General features: G+C 38.9%; 1 protein-coding gene across 4 annotated transcripts in view; it reads left to right on the forward strand.

Moving 5' to 3' along the window:
• NSD1 (nuclear receptor binding SET domain protein 1) overlaps positions 1–19097 on the forward strand; it is a 146522-nt gene that overhangs the window by 120775 nt on the left and 6650 nt on the right. For all 4 annotated transcript variants that reach the window (XM_020873992.2, XM_020873990.2, XM_020873994.2 and 1 more), the window contains exons 16-22: positions 578–783; positions 3810–3922; positions 8554–8823; positions 10573–10689; positions 11956–12097; positions 16078–16184; positions 17972–18176. In XM_020873992.2, the coding sequence (XP_020729651.2) occupies positions 578–783; positions 3810–3922; positions 8554–8823; positions 10573–10689; positions 11956–12097; positions 16078–16184; positions 17972–18176 (1160 nt within the window). The remainder of the gene's footprint in view (positions 1–577; positions 784–3809; positions 3923–8553; positions 8824–10572; positions 10690–11955; positions 12098–16077; positions 16185–17971; positions 18177–19097) is intronic.

The following is a 19097-nucleotide window of genomic DNA, read 5'->3' on the forward strand; positions in this document are numbered from 1 at the left end:
TATGCACAGGAGTTTATTTACCGCATTCTCACAGTAGAATAGCATTGTCTTCCTAAAGGTTGTTGTTGTAATTTCTATGCTTGCTTTGCCAAGCTGGTGGGGGTGGGGTATTATTTTGGGTGTTTCATTTTTGTATACTTCTAATAATTTTTCAAAGTTGACTTCTTTAAAGGCCAATTTGTATTTTGTTATATAGTGTCCCACAGCTACTTCCATCATTCTCTTAATGTTAAATATTTAAATTGTTTACAGATTTTCATTCTTTCAGATTCTTCAATGAACACTATAGTCATAAAGTTTTGTCCATGTCTCTAATTACTTCCTTTTATACATTCTTTGAAGTAGAACAGCAGTTTGAGGGTGTATGTTTGGGTCTGTGAACATGTGCATGAGGGTGGCATCTCCAGGCTTTTGGCACATACTGCTTGTTTCTTCTCTAATTATATTGTAAGGATGCCCTGGGTCAGACATTAATGTGGGTTAGACACATTGCTATTTATTCCTCTCTCCAAAGTAGGATTGTTTTTAGTGCCTTGCAGCCTTCTAGAGGTTTCTTCCTTGTTTTCACATTTCCCAGGTGGTGGCCAGCTGAGATCTGCCATCCTCGAGCTGTACCTTCCAATATTGACAAGATGAGACATGATGTAGGCGAGTTCCCTGTGCTCTTCTTTGGGTCTAATGACTATCTGTGGACTCACCAGGCCCGAGTCTTTCCCTACATGGAGGGGGATGTGAGCAGCAAGGATAAAATGGGCAAAGGAGTCGACGGGACATATAAAAAAGGTAACTTTACCCTTCTTGTTTCTTGGGCCAGCATAGATCTCTGTTGCCTGAGTATCTGCTCTCTGTTCTACGCTCTGGAGCAGTATGTGGCTGCAGCTGTAGAATTTTGCAGACAAGTTGACCCATGTAAATCAGTATTTTTGAAGCTAACTTTTACTTAACTAGAATTTCCTTAAGGGATATTTCTTATCAATCCTGTTTTATCAGCATTCCATCAAGTAAGTACTGGAGCTTTGGAACTGTTTTATAGAATAAACACTTCAGTTTGCTCGGCAAGGACCAGAATCTCTAGCAGAGCCACATTTGTTCCAAGGAGAGTTTTTTTTTGTTATTGTTGTTGTTTTAAGTTAAGAAGAAATAAAATTCAACCAAAATTATAGAATGATATAAGATAGTGAAAGCGCATAAATGTTCTAAATCAGAGTTTTTTTAAGCTGGCCTAGCAGTGAAGGAGAAGGGGCCAGGAGATTCTGACAACGACATCTCTCCCTATTTAATGAGTAAGAGTTGCTTTGAGAATTCAGTGAGATAATGTAAAAATCAGCCTGCAACGCATGTAGTTGGTATCCCATCAATGATAATTAGCTTCTTCCTTTAGCTGTCCTTTGAAAGGCAATGCAGGTATCTCTTATTATTTGAATATGTTTGAACAGTGATGTGTATTATTTTGTCTGCATAGTGAGGTGAAGAGATTCTAAGCAGGTAGAACTTCTTAGATGGGGAATGAAGATGATGTACATAAGGAACAAGTTTGACAGAAGTTTTGTTTGCCTTATATTATTTCAGGGTCCCACTTACCTGTTGGAATGTGCTTTCTGTGCAGATATGGGTTATCAGTGCTAATACTACAGGAGTTTTGGTCTTGAGCCTTAGAGTCTCAGGTCGTCAAGGACCAGGTGACCAACATCTTTGCCTGTGTAGAGCTGGCCACCATCAAGGCTAGGGGTGAAGTTGGAGTGTAGGAAATATTACAAATCTGAGCCTGCTGAAGCTCTGTGATTCTGCTCTTTCTGTGCCTTGAACTTGGGCTGGCTGGATGCCTCTGCCTTTAAGGAACACATGGTTTTGTGGGAGGACACAGTCAAATGGTCGTTCTTTGAGAGTGTTGTGGCAGAAATGTGCATGGTATGCTGTGGGAGCCAGCCAAGAGGAAGCAAAACAGTGCTGAGGATGACAGTATGGAGGTCATGGATGACTCCTTTTTTAAGTGGTGCTTTCAAGATAATTACCATTTTTTGCTTGCCAGTCCCTGTTCAAAGTTTGTTTTCCCACTTTAAGTCTTTGAGGCAACCCTGTAAGTTAGATGCTATTATCTTTATCTTCTAATGAGGAAACTGAGGCACATAAAAGTTAAATTGGGAAAATTCTCTGGTGGTTAGGGCAGCGTGTTTTCACTGCTGAGGGGCCAAATTCAGTATCTGGTCAGGGAACTAAGCTCCTACGAGCTATACGGTGTAGCCAAAAGGAAGTTTAATTTGTTGCCCAAAGTCCCTGTGCCAGTAAGTGATATGGGAAGGTTTCATACTCTAGCAGTTGGACCCCAGAATCCAAACTCTTAATCACCACACCGATTGTGAAGAAGTTGACTTAAATTGTAACAAGAAGACAGCATATGTAAAAGTGCACCTTGAGTCTACCATGATGAGTTAGTGATCTCCAAGTATTTGGTATAATTTAAGCATAGGGTTGGGCGAGTACCAGACTCTTTTACTGATAAGGTAGGTTAGTTACATGGTCAGAACAGAGTTTTATAAGTCTCAGTCTGAGTAGAATTTCAGGACCATAGAAAATGAGAGGCTCTATAGCCAGAAATGTCAATGAGATGGCTGTTTTAGTGGTTTCAAGCAGAGATGATGTGACTGTCACAGGGACTAGTCCGTGGGGTGGAGAGGATGATGGGTACTAGATAGACAGTAAGTAGATCAGCTAGGTAGCACATGCCAAATAATAGGATGAAGGAAGGAGGGAACAACTGCAGGGAACATAAACTCCTGGATGGTAATGAGGAAATGGAGAAAGAAGGGGTGAATCAGAGGGAAGATTTTCTTTATTGTTTTGACAGATCATGGGGAGAGCAACAAAGAAGAAACTGGGAAATTTTGGAATTCTTCAGGGTTTTTAACCTGAATCAAGAGTAATGAATTAAAATTTTAAGTGGAGAAGAATGAGATTCTTAGGATTTTTGTTGGACTTTTCAGATACTCCAATCTTTTAAACATATGAAAGTGCAGGCCTGGAATGAAGATGAGCTGTGAAGATCTGTCTTTGTATTAGAGTTGTGTGTGTATGTTTTAGTCACTCAGTCGTGTCTGACTCTTTGTGACCCCCATGGACTGCAGCCTGTCAGGCTCCTCTGTCTGTGGCATTCTCCAGGCAAGAATACTGGAGTGGGTTGCCATGCCCTCCTCCAAAGGATCTTCACTACTCAGGGATCAAACCCAAGTCTCTTCTGTCTTCTGCATTGGCAGGCGGGTTCTTCACCACTGTTGCAACCTGGGAAGCTGTATTAGGATAATCACTGACATTTACAGAATGAGTTTTAGAAGAGTAGGCTAGGTGTTCCAGAGAATATATAGGAAGAAAAAGAAAACTTCAAGTTTCATTTCTTCCAAAGGAACACAGCATGTTTTCTGGACACCTATGAGGCATGTTATTTGTGGAAGCAGAAAATTGGGGTCTGAGGAAAGGAGTTGGGCTTCTAGGCAGTGACATTGCTGAATGGATACATCCTGGTTGTTGTTAGGAGATATCATATGTGAGCTTTTTCAGATTATTTAGCTATGTTTTTGTTTTGTTTTAAATTTGCCTCTGAAACTGGTTGTCCATATAGGGCCATTGAGTAATGTATGATGTTTTATTTTAATGCCATATATGAATACCCTGGGGACTATGACTTATTTGAAAATAAAAATTGTATATATATCTCAGATTTTTGTCTAAAACATGAATTTTCTCCAACTTATAAGGGGAAAAAGGCAAAATAACTCTACCTGGAGATAAAGTGACTATGCTGTATGTTTTCTTAGCTCTTCAGGAAGCTGCAGCAAGGTTTGAGGAGTTGAAGGCCCAAAAAGAGCTAAGACAGCTGCAGGAAGATCGAAAGAATGACAAGAAGCCACCACCTTACAAACATATAAAGGTGAGAACAGACTTCAGGAGAGACCATGTGATGGCTTGCCCCCTTCCCACTCTTTGTTCCTGGTGAGAACTGGAAGCACAAGCATAATTGCTTTTAGGTAGAGGCGTGAGCTTAAAGGAATACAAGAAAAAAGTGCCAGAGCACCGTTTCTAGCACATTGATTGTATTGACACTTTATAAAATCAATTGTATGATGATACAGTTTTATTCTTTTATTCCAAAAGACTTTGGAAAGTCTTTTCATAAAGTGAATTGGAATAGATTCTGTTCACAGTCAACATCTTGCAGTTTGAACAGCAGGCACCAAGGAGCCATGATAAAAAATGAGAAATGGCCCTGAGATAGTGTGAATAATACACATGATAATTTCTTCTGGTAGTAGCTGATACTGAATATATTTTAGGTGACTAGTATGACTAGAATTTCCAAAGTCATGAGAATTCATGTTAAGTGGACTTAGGTATGCTAGTCTGCTTGGTAAAAGAGTCGTTGTCATTTCTCATCTGGGTCTGGTAGACCTTTTGTATTTTTATATTGTTAAGTCATTTTTATAAAGAATTTACAGAGGTAAAAATAAAGGAATAGTGAGGAACAAACTTATTAGAAATTTTAGTTAAGTATTTAGTAAGTACTGAAATATCTTTTTGAAAACCTTTTAATCAAGTTAGTTTTGGTGCTCAAATATCAGACCACATGAAAGAATGCTATAAGCTCTATTAGCAAAATGCAGTTGCCCAAGTTCTTGATGGAAAATATTTGTCATTCCTGGATAAGACAACTATATATATTTATTTTTGTCATTGGTAATGCTTTAGTTGTGTACTCATTGATTTTTTTTTTTGTTTGTTTTTATGGTGTTTTTGTGGTTTTTTTTTTGAGTTTCTGAAGTCTGAGGTTTTCACTTAGAGATCAATTTCACCACCATTTTTAGAATCTAGTGTGTTTTAAGTGTCCCAAATATTCTGTGGTACATTCCTAAACTAAAAAACTATTTGTTATTTATGTGAAATTCAGATTCAGTTGGGTGTCCTAGATTTTTACTTGCTAAATCGAGCAATCCCACTAAAGGTATACTGAAAGATATTATCTCCCATCTTCTCTGCTTTCTGGAAACATATTATAGTACTTTGGGTAATGCAGTGCAGAAACTAAACTGTGCCTGTTTCACTGTTGCATCAGGCCTTTATGATTCTGTCATTCTTCCCCTTGCTTTTTTTTTGTCTTTTTTAGAATAGTTGGGAATCATCGAGTAACAAAATGGGGTGATGAAATAGTAAAAAATTATGAGATACAGAAAAAGGAAACACTATAAACATTTAGTGTTTAGAACACTGAAATTCCATAATGAAGCTTAGATTTATAAAAGAGTATAATGGATCTGCCTGGTAGTATGCAATATAGAAAGAGTTAAAATATCAATCCTTACAAATAGTTAAAACTTTTGGAAAAGAAAAAAGAAACAAAGCTTAAAATTGTATAGACTGAGAGTTAAATGGAGTTAATTGTTCATGGAGACATAACACTGAATTGTAGTTCATCCTCAAAAAAGGGGAAAGTAATTCCTGTTTCCACAGTCATAGATGTCACACATAACAGAAGTTGGGCACTTCAGGGTAGCTTGTCAACCATATTGATCCTGGGTATTGAGAGACCAACTAATGTCCTGTGTGTGACCTAATCACAAAATTTAGACGCCACCTTCCTTCCTCCACCTTTAAAACAAAGATGTATTTCCAGGGAAAAGATTAAACCAGGGGTTGGTAAACTATAGTCCCAACTCTGGCCTACCATTCATGGTCCAGAAAAACTTTTCTTTTCAAGGAGTTTTTTCTAACACATGAAGATTTTATGAAATTCAAATATTAGTTGTCCATAATTAAAGCTTTGTTGGCATACAGCCATGCTTGTTCATGTACATGTGGTCGTTCCTTCTTTGGAGCTACAGTGACGGTTGAGCAACATGCGCCAGAGATCTATGTCCTGAAAACATAAAATATTTACTATATGACCCTTTACAGAAAAGGTTTGTCAATCCCTGGCCCAGAGTGAGTGTAAATGCTACAATTATATATCTATGTTGTTCTTACTTAACCATGTATGGGGTTTTGTTCTTACTTTATGTTATGTCAGGCAAGAAACTTATTTGAGATTAATATCAGTTTAGATCAGATGTCAGGGAAGAATGATTGAAACATACCTTTATGTAGAAAAAAGGAGTAGAATGCAACTATTTTGGGTGGAGAGTGTCAGGTAAAGATAACCTTGAATCAAGGTGAATATTCAGATGCCTAGGTGGGACCAGGTGATTGAGCTCAGCCCTGGTCTGCTGCCTTGGAGTTTGCCTTAGTAGGTCTGTGACTTGCATTAGCATGTGGTGAGAGTGTTCCTCCGTTGACAAGCATTTACCAGTATTTTGAAGAAGCTGGGAAGAGATCTGGCAGTGAGACTTACTGTCATTTTAAGTTGTTCTGGAGAACATTTGGAGACAGTGTATTTTTACACACAGATTGTAGATTATTCCCCACAACAGTCTTGCAGTTTATGTCTTGCAAGTAAAAATTAACTCATCAAATAATGCAATTCCTGAAGAATCAAATTTTACGTATAGGACAGACTTTTGAAGACTCGTGATTTGACTGTTCCCATTGAGATAATGTCAAATAGAGGAGACTCATTCCTTTAATTTTATTGAAGTATAGTTGATTTACAGTGTTGTGTTAATTTCTGTCTATAGCAAAATGAATCAGTTTTATATATATAGAACATGGGTTTTCATTATGGTTTATCACAGGGTATTGAGTATCGTTCCCTGTGCTATATAGTAGAACCTTGTTGTGTATCCATTCTATATAATAGTTTGCATCTGCTAATCCCAGACTCAATCCCCCACCCCTGGCTATGGAGCTGGACATGTAGGGTCTTAGTTCCCTACCAAGGATTGAACTGCTGACCCCTGCTTTGGAAGGGTTGAGTCTCCCACTGGACCACCAGGGAAGTCCCCAGGACTCATTTTTTTTTTTTTTTTTTTAGATGTTAATCATTTTTTTTTTTTTAGATGTTAATCTTTTTTTTTTTTTTTTTAGATGTTAAGGACTCATTCTTATAGTGCACAAATCTCTCTCTATTGTGAAATGTCTACTTTTTTCCCACACTGTTGTTAGTATCTAATGGCTTCAGTATCACAGCAATTGGCCTTTGTTTTACCACATTGGATATTCAGTACTAGCACCATTAAAAATGAATGCTTAGGTGACATTGCTGTAGTCTATTAAAAAGATTTCAAGTTGTGATAGTCAGTTTTAAAATATATCTTCACATATTGGAACTCAATTACTCAGAGACCTTTTCGTATTAAAGATTTACCACTTGAGAGGGTGAATTTTTTTTTTTTTTTTTTAATATAGCAGCTAACGTGCTGCCACCATGTGGCAATAGCGGAAACTCAGGTTTACAATTGACTTTGCTAGTTTAGTTGCTCTGTTGTGTCCGACTGTTTTGTGATCCCATGGACTATAGCCTGCCAGGCTCCTCTCTCCATGGATCTTCCAGGCAAGAATACTGGAGTGGATTGCCATTTTCTTCTCTAAGGGATCTTCCCTGACCTGAGGATGGAACTCTTGTCTCCAGAATTGGCAATCAGTTTCTTTACCACTGAGCCACCAGGGAAACCCAGGCTTGAAATTATGAATTCTTTTGAAATGATTTATTTTTAAATGTTTATTTAGACTGTGCTGGGTCTTCATTGCTATGTAGGCTTTTCTCTGTCTTCGTTACGCATGGGCTTTCTCTAGTTGGGACAAGCAGGGGCTGTTCTTCCTTTCAGTGTGAGGGCTTCTCACTGCGGTGGCTTCTCTGTTTTGGAGCGTTGGCTCTGGGCTGTGTAGGTTTCTGTAGTTGTGGCATGTGGGCTCAGGAGTTGTGGCTCCCAGCTCTAGAGCACAGGCTCAATGGTTGTGGTGCCTGGACTTAGTTGCTCTGTGGCATGTGGGAGCTTTTCAGATCGGGGATCGAACCCATGTCTCCTGCATTGGCAGATAGATTCTTATCCACTGGGCCACTGGGGTAGCCCAGAGGTGATTTTTTTCTTTTCCTATTTGTGGTATTTATATTTTATATATTGAGTGAGGCTTTAATTTTTATATCAAACTGCCTAAATTTTTATTTCCTTCGCCTTTTTAATTGTGGTAAAAATATAGGTTACATTAAGTGTTTTTTTATCTTAACCATATTTAACTATACATTTCAGTGGCATTAAATGCATTCATGTTTATAACTTACCATTATCTCTTTGTATCTAAGTGGTATAAGGATTTGTCTGTTTTGACTGGCTTGTTTCATTTAACATAATGTCCTCCAGGTTTATCCATGTTGCATATTGTGTGTCAAATTTCCTTCACTTTTAGGCTGAATAATCCTCCGTTATTTTTACCACATTTTGCTTATCCATTCATGTGCTGGTGGACACTTGAGTTGTTGCCATATTTTAGATGTTGTGAATAATCCTGCTCACTCTTGATAATTTAAAATCGTGTGAAATGTGGTGTGCAGCTTTAGAGAAATCTGCCTTCACAGGCCCTGAACTATCCTGCGATGACTTGCCTGCCGTACTAGAGTGTGTGTCTCTCCTCCAGGTGAACCGTCCGATTGGCCGGGTGCAGATCTTCACTGCGGACCTGTCTGAGATTCCCCGCTGCAACTGCAAAGCTACGGACGAGAACCCCTGCGGCCTCGACTCCGAGTGCATCAACCGCATGCTGCTGTATGAGTGCCACCCCACGGTGTGCCCCGCTGGGGGCCGCTGCCAAAACCAGTGCTTCACCAAGCGCCAGTATCCCGAGGTGGAGATTTTTCGCACGTTACAGAGGGGCTGGGGTCTCCGAACAAAAACAGATATTAAAAAGGTGAGGGAACTTACTCTTCAGTTTTTTTCCTTCTTTGCAATTGCTTAATACAAGTAATTCTTCTGATTAATATGAGAAAATTGGTCATGGAGGAACATCATAAAGTGTAAGGATTATCCTATTATAATGTCTTGCCATATCCTTCCAAAATTTAGAGACTTGTGGAATAGATGGTCTCTTTTCTGTATGCAGTTCACTTACTGATCATGTTCACTATGAATGAGGATGAAAAAAGTGAGGGAAATTCATAGAGATACTATGGTTTTGTCCACTCATTTGTGGAAATCTTGGAACTTGTAGTTGAGAGAGAGGATAAAAGAGTGTGATACAGGTGTTAATCATCAACTAATGAAGTAAAGTTTATTTTTACTGAGAGAATAATAGGTTTGGGTTCATAGAACATGAAGGAAAAGAGGATTAGGTCTTCTCTAATGAAAATGCAATAACATCTTCAACTTGAAACTTGGAAGGCCCTACAAATTTCTGATAAATAGTATTATACAGTCTCTGAGTGGAATAAATCATATTTGACATTTGAATGTAATAAGTTTTACTCTGGTTATATTTTCTGAAGAATTTTATTGAAGTTTTATTTCTAGGAAAGGAGGTGAATATGAGTTGGTTGGTCTCTTTTAGTCATTTGCTGAGTAACTATTGTATATCTCCTTTGTGCCAGGCATGTTGCTGTGTGATACAGTGTTAAGTAAGAAAGACATGTTCCTTGCTTTCCTGAAGTTTACTTTCTAGATGGAGAGAGATATTGAACAAGTAATCACTCACTGTGGAAGCACAAAGAGTTCTGTAGGCATGTGGCAAAGGGCCTGAAACTAGCTTATCTCTGAGAATATTTTAAATTGAGACTTGAAAGATGAATAGTTGTTGGCTTAAGCTGGTTGAATATTTTAGCATTTCGGGTAGAGGGGACAGCACATGAGAAAACCAGTATGACCATAGTATAGTGAATCATTAGGACTGCCGTGTGAAATGTGAATGGGCAGTAGGCAGGGCATGTTCCATGAAAAAAGAATATAGTTTAGGAAAGTTGACTTTTAGGTTCTTAGACAGGTAAAAGGATAAACCATTATAGTGGAGCCTTAGTTTACTTCAATTTTGATTGATCTTAAGGTGAATTCCAATTTTTCTGCTGTTGGCTATGGTAGGAGTGGGGAGATCATTCTTATTGTTAAGTAGTTGAAGCGCATCGTATTTATGTTTTATCTTGGATAAGTGAAGTGAAAGTGTTAGTTGCTCAGTCCCGTCTGACTCTTTGGGACCCCATGGTCTATAGCCCTCCAGGCTCCTCTGTCCATGGAATTCTCTAGGCAAGAGCATTGGAGTAGCCATTCCCTTCTCCAGGGGATCTTCCTGATCCGGGGATCAAACCTGGGTCTCCTGCGTTGCATGCAGATTCTTTGCCATCTGAGCCACAACCTTTGTTAAGTACAAAAGTACAGAGTGAAGTCACTCAGTCATGTCCAACTCTGCAATTCCATGGACTGTAGCCTACCAGGCTCCTCCATCCATGGAATTTTCCAGGCAAGTGTACTGGAGTGGGTTGCCATTTCCTTCTCCAGGGAATCTTCCCAGCCCAGGGATTGAAACCGGGTCTCCCGCATTGTAGACACTTTACCATCTGAGCTACCAGGGAAGCTTTTGTGAATCTGTTAACTGTCTTTAATTTTTTAAAAATAAGGTATACCTATGAACACAGTTGGCACTTTTTGCCATTTAAGTCATTTCTCGTTCCAGGGTGAATTTGTGAATGAATATGTGGGTGAGCTAATAGATGAAGAAGAGTGCAGAGCTCGAATCCGTTACGCCCAAGAACATGATATCACTAATTTTTATATGCTAACCCTAGACAAAGTAAGTAATGGAAAGTGCTATTTCCACTGTTACAAGGTTGTTTGTAATTAGTGCTGTCCCCGCTATTCTGTGTAGGCATGTCATACACTGCGTAAAACAGTGTCTTTCCCCCATGTTCATAGGGACTGCTTGATCAGGGTCCTGGAGTTGGATAAGGTTACTCATTTCTAGCTGTACATCCATGGGCAAAAGGCACTAAAACTGCTTTTCAACTGTCCAACATAAGTTTGGAATGAGTTCTTTTAGTGTTTTTCCTAAGATTAAAACTTGAAGCCAGAAAAATAAATAATAATTATTTTACTGTTTATTTTACAGATTGAAACACTGATTTGTTAATATTTAGTTAGTACACTGAGAAAGTCATTGACTATAGAACTCATCTTACAAACCCAAGTCAGCTCTCCAATTATTGGAATTTCTGATGAGTTGTGTTTCATTGGTGTCTAGAATTATATTTGGGATTTATTTATTTTTTTCTCTATGTGCGTTTCCAAGATGTTTTATTTATTTCTTTTTAAAATTTTATCATTTTAAAAATATTTTATTGAAGTATAGCTGATTTACAGTGGTGTGTTAATTTCTGCTGTTCAGCAGAGTAACTCAGTTATACATATCATATCTTTGTCCATTATGATTTATCACTGGATATTAAACATAGTTTCCTGTGCTGTATATAGTAGGACCTTGTTTATGGGATTTATTTCTAATTCTGGCATCCTAATGCATTTTGTTTCTGTGTACACTGAGATTCTTCTTTGTTCGTGAGTATTGGGTTCTGTTAGGTTTCCCCCTGTCCCCAGCTTTTATAATAGACTTTTCTTAGTGTGAAACTTTGTATTTACCCAGTTGTACTTTGATGATTTGTGAGATCCTCAGCTTTAGGTTCTCTGATCATTTGGGATGAGGTCTGGATGTCATTATTAAAATCTTAGGTGATTACCAATGTATAGCCAGGGTTCAGAAGAGGATACAAGAAGCTACTGCTTCTAGGATGGAGCTCCTCAAACTTCAGCATAATCCTAACCACCTAGAGGGCTTGTTACTACATAGATTGCTGGGCCTCAGAGTTCCTGCTTTAGTATCTCTGAAGTGCCACCAAAGACTTTGCGTTTTTAGTGGATTCCAAGGTGGTGATATTAGTGCTAGTCTAGGCACTACATTCTGGAAGAGTCAAAGTTTACAAATAGGAACTCCAGCTTATTAAAATACTCTAATTTTACTCAGTAATAGTGGAGGTCTGCTGAATAGCATCTCTTGGAATTCTAGGACCGGATTATTGATGCTGGCCCCAAAGGAAACTATGCTCGATTCATGAATCATTGCTGCCAGCCTAACTGTGAAACACAGAAGTGGTCTGTGAATGGAGACACCCGGGTTGGTCTTTTTGCCCTGAGTGACATTAAAGCAGGTAAGACTCATTTAAGGATTTTGGAACCAGGACTAGGACTTCAGTTTTTATTATCTAAAAACCCCATTTGTCCTGTAATCCAAAATGAGGCTGCAAACCCCTGAGGACACAAGGAGACTATCTTGGTGGTGCCTGGCAGGTACCAGGTCTGTTCTTATTGGTGGTGGAATGGTAAGACACATGTAACCTGAAATATACCATTTTAGACATTTTTAAGTGTGCTGTTCAGTGGCATTAAGTCCATTCACATTGTTGTACAACTATCACTACCATCCATCTCCAGCACTTTTTCTTTTCCTGAACTGGGGATACCCATTAAACAAAAACTCCCTCTTTCCCCACTCTCCCAGCCTCTAGTGACCACCATTTTACCTTCTGGGTCTGATTTTTTAGCTGCTCTAGGAATCTCATGTAAGTGCAGTCATATAATACTTGTTTTGTTGTGACTGACTCTTTCTATTTAGCATGATGGTTTGGTCATGCTCTCCAGGCACACCATGCGGCTTGCGGGATCATAGCTCTCCAAACAGGGATTGAACCTGGGGCCATGACATTGAAAGCACTGAATCCTAACCACTGAAGTGCCAGAGAATTCCCTGTATGGTTTTAAAGGAATAAATTTCCAGACCTTTCCATAACTTAAATGAACTCCATAAAAATTGGGCTGCCTTAAAAATCGTTAGCAGTCAAGGTCTCCTTTCACAGTTGACTTTTCATCCATTTTGTAAACCAAATAGCTACCTCTCACCCATCTGAATTTTATGGTTTATAAGCCCAAGGCTAAGGAAAAACAAAATCCCTCACCTCTTGGGTGTCAAAGAACTGGACATTTGGAGAGTGCACGTTTATATTGTGACTGGCCTAGATGCCCATGCCTCAGAGTGCAAAAGTGAGGTGGTTGTGTTCAGCACAATATTAAGATGTTTAGTTAAACTGAAAGTACATCTGGTGAGGCTGAGAGGTTTGAAAGTAAACGTATATGATGGATATTTTCCATAAATTAAAGTAACGTAATATTTAGTGTCTAGGTTTTTATCAGAATTTTGAAGCATATTACATGACACACACTAAATTTTTTTTAATATTTAGACTTAACATAAAGTTTGAGTGTAAGAATATACCTAAATTTTCAAAGTAAGTTTTTGCAGGAATACTAGCATAGCGTTTAAAGATCACTCTCTCAGGTGGTGCTACTGGTAAAGAATCCTCCTGCCAGTGCTGGAGACATAAGAGATGCAGGTTCGATCTCTAAGTGGGAACTATCCCCCTGGAGGAGGGCATGGTAACCCACTCCAGTATTCTTGCCTGGAAAATTCCATGGACAGAGGAGCCTGGTGGGTTACAGCCCATGGGGGTCACACAGAGTCAGACATGACTGAAGGCTGAGCACGTGCGTACACACACACTCCCTTTCTCTCTACCTCTCCCCCCCCCCCACCCTCCCCCAGCCCCCCCAACTCTAAATGAGACTGGCCTGAGTAGGGTTTTTTTTTTGGTCTCTCATCAAAGCAGACTTTACTGGTGGAGCACCTGGCAGCCCCGCATCCCTGGGTGCCCGCCCTGTGCTCAGCGGGTAGCCGCTGCGGCGTTGTTACCCTGAGTTCTGGTTTCGCTGCTCTTGCACCTTGGAGGGCAGCTCGCGGCTCGGGCAGCTCGTAATTGACAGTAGCATAGTCCAGTGACTCTCAAAGTGGAAATTCTGTATGAGCCCAGTCAGTGTTATTCATGTTTACCTCAAGAAACACTAATCAAAATAAAGAGTAATTTGGGCAGCTTTTTGTCTATTGCCTTTTTTTTTTTTCATCTGTAGACAACCTCTCCTCTCTCCTTCCCCCCAGCTCCCCCATATATGTTTTCTCTTTAATTTAAATATACTGCTGCCCAGGAGTCTTTTAGGCTCTTTAGAATTTTAAAATTTCTGACAGTTTTCCTATTTTTAAAATTGAGCCACTGGTTCCTTTCTCCTGTTTTTGCATTGCTTCATATAAGATATTTAATGATGAAAGTAACAATACTTGAGCATCATTGTGCACTTGTGTTCTGCTGACTAAATGAAACCAATTTTTAAAATCATAACGTGTATGGGTTTTTAGAATGAATGTCTTCAGAGTAAATCGGGTAGATTTCTGATTTGTAAGAGGAATTATCAACTGAATGCTGTTAAGAGCTACATTTGTCAGATGCCAAACTTTGTTCCAAGCTTGCTATTTAATCCTTACAAAAGTACTATAAATTATGTGTTATCATACCTGCGTTATCTGCATTCTTTGACCTTATCTCTCTCTCTCTCAGTCTTTTATCTGTTTTTCTCCCTGATCACCCTAAGGGATGAAGGGGTATTAATTACTCAAATGTTAGTCATATGACTTCAGTGTTTATCTCTGTCCTGACTGCTTTTAGTACCACACTTCCACTTCGAACTTTAGTCTGTGTCTGTGAGGATAGCCTGTTCTACCATGTGCAGCCACAAATTTCTGTGCTCCTAACGTTGTGTGGGAACTGACTGACCTTGTTCCTGTCCTCCCAAACTGCAGGGGTGTCTTCCGTGTGTTGTTCTCACTCCAGTGCCCTTTGCTCTCCCCCCAAATTGCAGATATCTATATTTTGGACTCTCTTCTAGAATGGCTTTCCTGTATGCATACTGATACCCTCTGATTAACCGCCTCCTCTAGTTTTGTCTGTGTAGTGCCTGCTGAGTGAGCAGCAGGTAATAAGTATCCTGCTATCTTGTGTATTTGGTTGAGTTGCATTGTAAGCCCATTAAATTTGTGAAAATTCAGCTATATACTCAGAAAATTTTGAAAAAGGTTAGTGTGAATAAAAGTACGCATCATTCAGTCCAGTAAGTTCACAGTGGGTGTGAGAGGTTAGATGTGGCCCTTCTGATACCCTGGTCAGTCTTGGTTTCTTCAGGCTCTTCACAATGTGAGCCTCTTACCAGGCCCCAGGTAATTCTAGCATTCATAGCATTCAGATTCCTAAATAAAAGCCAGCTGCTTTATAATTTACTCAACCAAATTTAAGGAATAATGATCTATTTCCAATATTAGATGAAAACCTATTAGATAAAAACCTATGTTAATTAATCTCACTGATAGAAGATATATCATTCTGCAATGGGAAATCTTCCTCAGTTTTGACAGTTTTAGCTGGACAGTTATCACTTTGTACATTAACGGTAAGCCATTACCCCTACCCAGGGACAGTCTCGTACATTTCTGTAAAATTCTTCTGTTTGTTAGGCTTTCCCTGACACACTTTGATTTTGAATATTTGTGTGATTTATTTGCTCTCAATTTTGATGAAATGCACTTGTGATAAAAAGGGGAATTTTTGTATGATAAATTTGTAAATCTCCTATTAAAGTTGACAAATTCCTGCTGTGTGCATTATGTCATTCTCAGTAAGCTTGTAAGATTGTTATCTGCATTTAACAAGTGGACTCTCAGGCTCAGCTTACCCAGCTAGACTGTGGTGTAACTGGGATGTAAAGCTGGGGCTTAGGTCTTGTGGTCTAGAGTTCCCTAATACTGTTCTGTATTGACTTGTCTCTTGAGTGCAGCCAGGTAAGATGCACACTTTGGGACAGACGACAGGCTTCCTTCACACTTAGCTTTCACAGTGCCTGGCACGTCAGTGCATCAATCACATTTTGTTGTTTTTGGTAATAATATATTTTGAATCTGAATGGTTAGGGAAAAAAAAAACAACTTGGGTAACCCCTCGATGGTAAAAATTGTTTTAAGTATTGCTTGTTAGGTCATGTTTTTCTGTTGTGCAGTTATGTTAGTTGATTAATATTGTTATTAGATTCAAATTCATTAACATGTTATTAGTATAGTAGGATTAAAGTTAGTGTGCCCTTTTATTCCTCTTAAAAACCAACCTTGTTCTCTTGGAAGTCTGTATCTTTTGTGGTTAACACAGAACTATTGTAATTAAAACCATTGATACTAATATTTTCATGGTCTCTTATGCAGGCACTGAACTTACCTTCAATTACAATCTAGAATGTCTTGGGAATGGAAAGACCGTTTGCAAATGTGGAGCCCCAAACTGCAGTGGCTTTTTGGGTGTAAGGCCAAAGGTACTTGTTAAACGTTTGCATCGAGGATAATGGTGTGGTCATTTCTCCCTAACTTGTTGGCAGGACTGAATATTTAAGAGGATGTCTGTTTGAAATGATGACATTGAATATTTGTCAGTAGGGATACTGGCAATTTAAGCATTCTAAAACCAGTTTGGTACACTAGAGAAGGCCTTTGGGTATTGTTGAAGTGTTTTGAGTAATCTGACTTCTAATTGATGATGCCTTTGAAGCTAAAAAAGATATAAAATAGGAATCTATAAGGTAGGTTACTTCCCATACCTCTATTGATCTTAGTCAATCTTATATTTCCTAAGAAGCTACTTAGATGCTCAGTCTCTCTTTGTGTCTTTCTTTTTAAAGATATTAGAGAATCTGATATTGAATTTAAGATTCTAAATGTAGTATAAGATTGTAAATAAACATAGGACCCTTAATCTTTTTTTTTTAACATTTTATTTTATATTGAGGTATAGCTGAATAACAGTGTGTACAAATAAGAACCCTTAATCTTACCCATGTGCCATGTAACAGAGTATAAACTTTGTTGTATCTTATATCCTGTTTTTTTATGTATACTTTAACTGAATTATAATTCTGTAACTATAAAAAATTGTTTATAATTTGTAGATACTATTTAAAAATATTTTCTTGCTGTTACATTATTTTATTAACCATCATTTTCAATGAGTGTTAAAGTTTTTATATAATGGATGAACCATGATAGGTGAATGTCTGGATGCTTCCTGAGTTACTCTATCATAAGTAACAGCACACTGAAAATTGAAGTTTAACTTTAATACAAAGTAGACTACACGGTGACTCCAATTGGGTATTTCTTAAGTTATACATCTTGATAGTGAAGTCAACATTTTGAACTGAAAAGTGAAAATTAGTATGAAATCATTTAATAAAAGGATCATTTTGACCTATAATACATGAACACCCAGTAATTATTCTTTTATCTATTAAATAAGAAAATGTATATTGGATTTTGTTTTTTGTTTTGTTGGTTGGTTAAATGGTCTTGTTTCTTAAGGTATGCAGTGGATTTAGTCCCTGTAAATTAAAATAGTAACAGAATGTAATGGTATTTGGTGCACTTGGGCTGCCTCTGTATCCTTAAGGTCCGTGTAGCACTTCACAGGTGACTCAGTGAGAGATTCGAGAGCAGAAGTTTAGAAGTGGGAGGAGATCCCTGAGGGCTGGCAGTTAGCCGGATTGGTCCTGGATGTTTCTAGGCCAAGGGAAATACTGTGGTAAAACCACGCAGTTTGGTGGCCATGTGCTGGCTGCTCCAGGGTCTGTCTTGGCAAGTGGTGGGTGTGAACCTAAACTGATGTAGATAAGGATGCAAAGACCATGAATTAGTTTTCTGTGTCTTGCTGGAACATGGCTCATATGAAGAGCTCAGTGAAGGTTTGTTGGATAAATTAAGAAATGTGTGTGACCCAGAGAAGTCTTCCTTAGTTTTGAAATTAGACAAACTTAAGAATAAAAATAAAACTTATTAAAGGATGATCTTAATACCAGCCTTGTGTGTCAACAAAAAGCAGCATATTTCTCTTTTATTGCACTCAGGTGGTAGGAGTAGTTGATGTCAGATACACTTAGTGCTACCATTTATTGGGTACCAATGATATGCCCTGTACCTTTTTCTGCATTTTCTTTTATCTTCACAATAGTCTATGAGGACTGTCTTTCCAGAGGAGAGTCTGAAGCGCAGAGAGATTAGTTAACCTGGTCAAGATCTTACAACTAATGTGTCAACAATATTTGACCTCTAGAATCAACCCATTGCCACAGAGGAAAAGTCAAAGAAATTCAAGAAGAAGCAACAGGGGAAGCGCAGAACCCAGGGTGAAGTCACAAAGGAGCGAGAGGATGAATGTTTCAGCTGTGGGGATGCTGGCCAGCTCGTCTCTTGTAAGAAGCCAGGCTGCCCCAAAGTTTACCATGCAGACTGTCTCAATCTAACCAAGCGACCAGCAGGTTGGTGCCAAAATCCATTTAGAGTTCTCTTTGTTCTCTGCCAGAATTCTCAGAGCCCTTTGGTCTTCCCATGTATAATATCGAGGAGTGGCATATTTCATGTTCTCACTGTCAAAATAAATGACAACAAAGACTATAGAGAAGGGAACAGAAACTCACTTGCCCCATGAAGCATTTTATGTTAGTTTATCCTCCCACCAGCCTATAAAGATGAGGCCTTTTTACCTTCCCATGTTCCAAATGAGGAAGCTTGAGTCTTGACTTGTCACATTAAAGCATATAAATGGAGGAACTGGCTTGAAAGCCAGAAGTTTTCTGACTTTAAGCCCACTACTGTTCACTCTCCAGAGAAAGAGACACTGAGAAGGAGTGGAGCTTCTGGGTGATTATAGCCCCGCTCTGGCCCGCTTCCCTCTGAAAGAGATGCAGCTGTGTTAGTAAACACAGGAGAACCTATGCAAGCAGGTGTGGTACTCAGAAATACGTGGCTGGGAAAATTGTCACTGATCTTTGGATGATAATTTGACATTAGAAGAGTTCAGGGATTTGGGTGTGCTATCTATTTTAAACAACAGAGGTGAGAAACTATTCTGGGTGACACGCATCATTAGCGGCCTGCTTCTGGGAACTGCAGAAAGAGAACTTTGGGTTGGGAGTGAGAGGAGTTTGTCTGAAAATTAGCTTTTCTTCAGTATGTGGTTGCCAGGATAATGAAATAATAGAAACTGAGGTAGCTTGGGGGCAAGGCCATAACACTGATTTCAGTGCCATGAAATGGAGGATTGTTTCAGAAGCAATTACTCGGGGCCATTGCTGGCACGGGTTGTGTTAGCAATGGCCCCGAGTAATTAAAAACCAAGTCGGTTTTGTTTTGTTTTGTTATTGTTGTTCTCTCCTTGTTGGAAGTAGTCATAGAAATCA

Source organism: Odocoileus virginianus, chromosome 3 (assembly GCF_023699985.2).
Source record: "Odocoileus virginianus isolate 20LAN1187 ecotype Illinois chromosome 3, Ovbor_1.2, whole genome shotgun sequence".
In the NCBI taxonomy this organism is placed as follows: domain Eukaryota; kingdom Metazoa; phylum Chordata; class Mammalia; order Artiodactyla; family Cervidae; genus Odocoileus; species Odocoileus virginianus.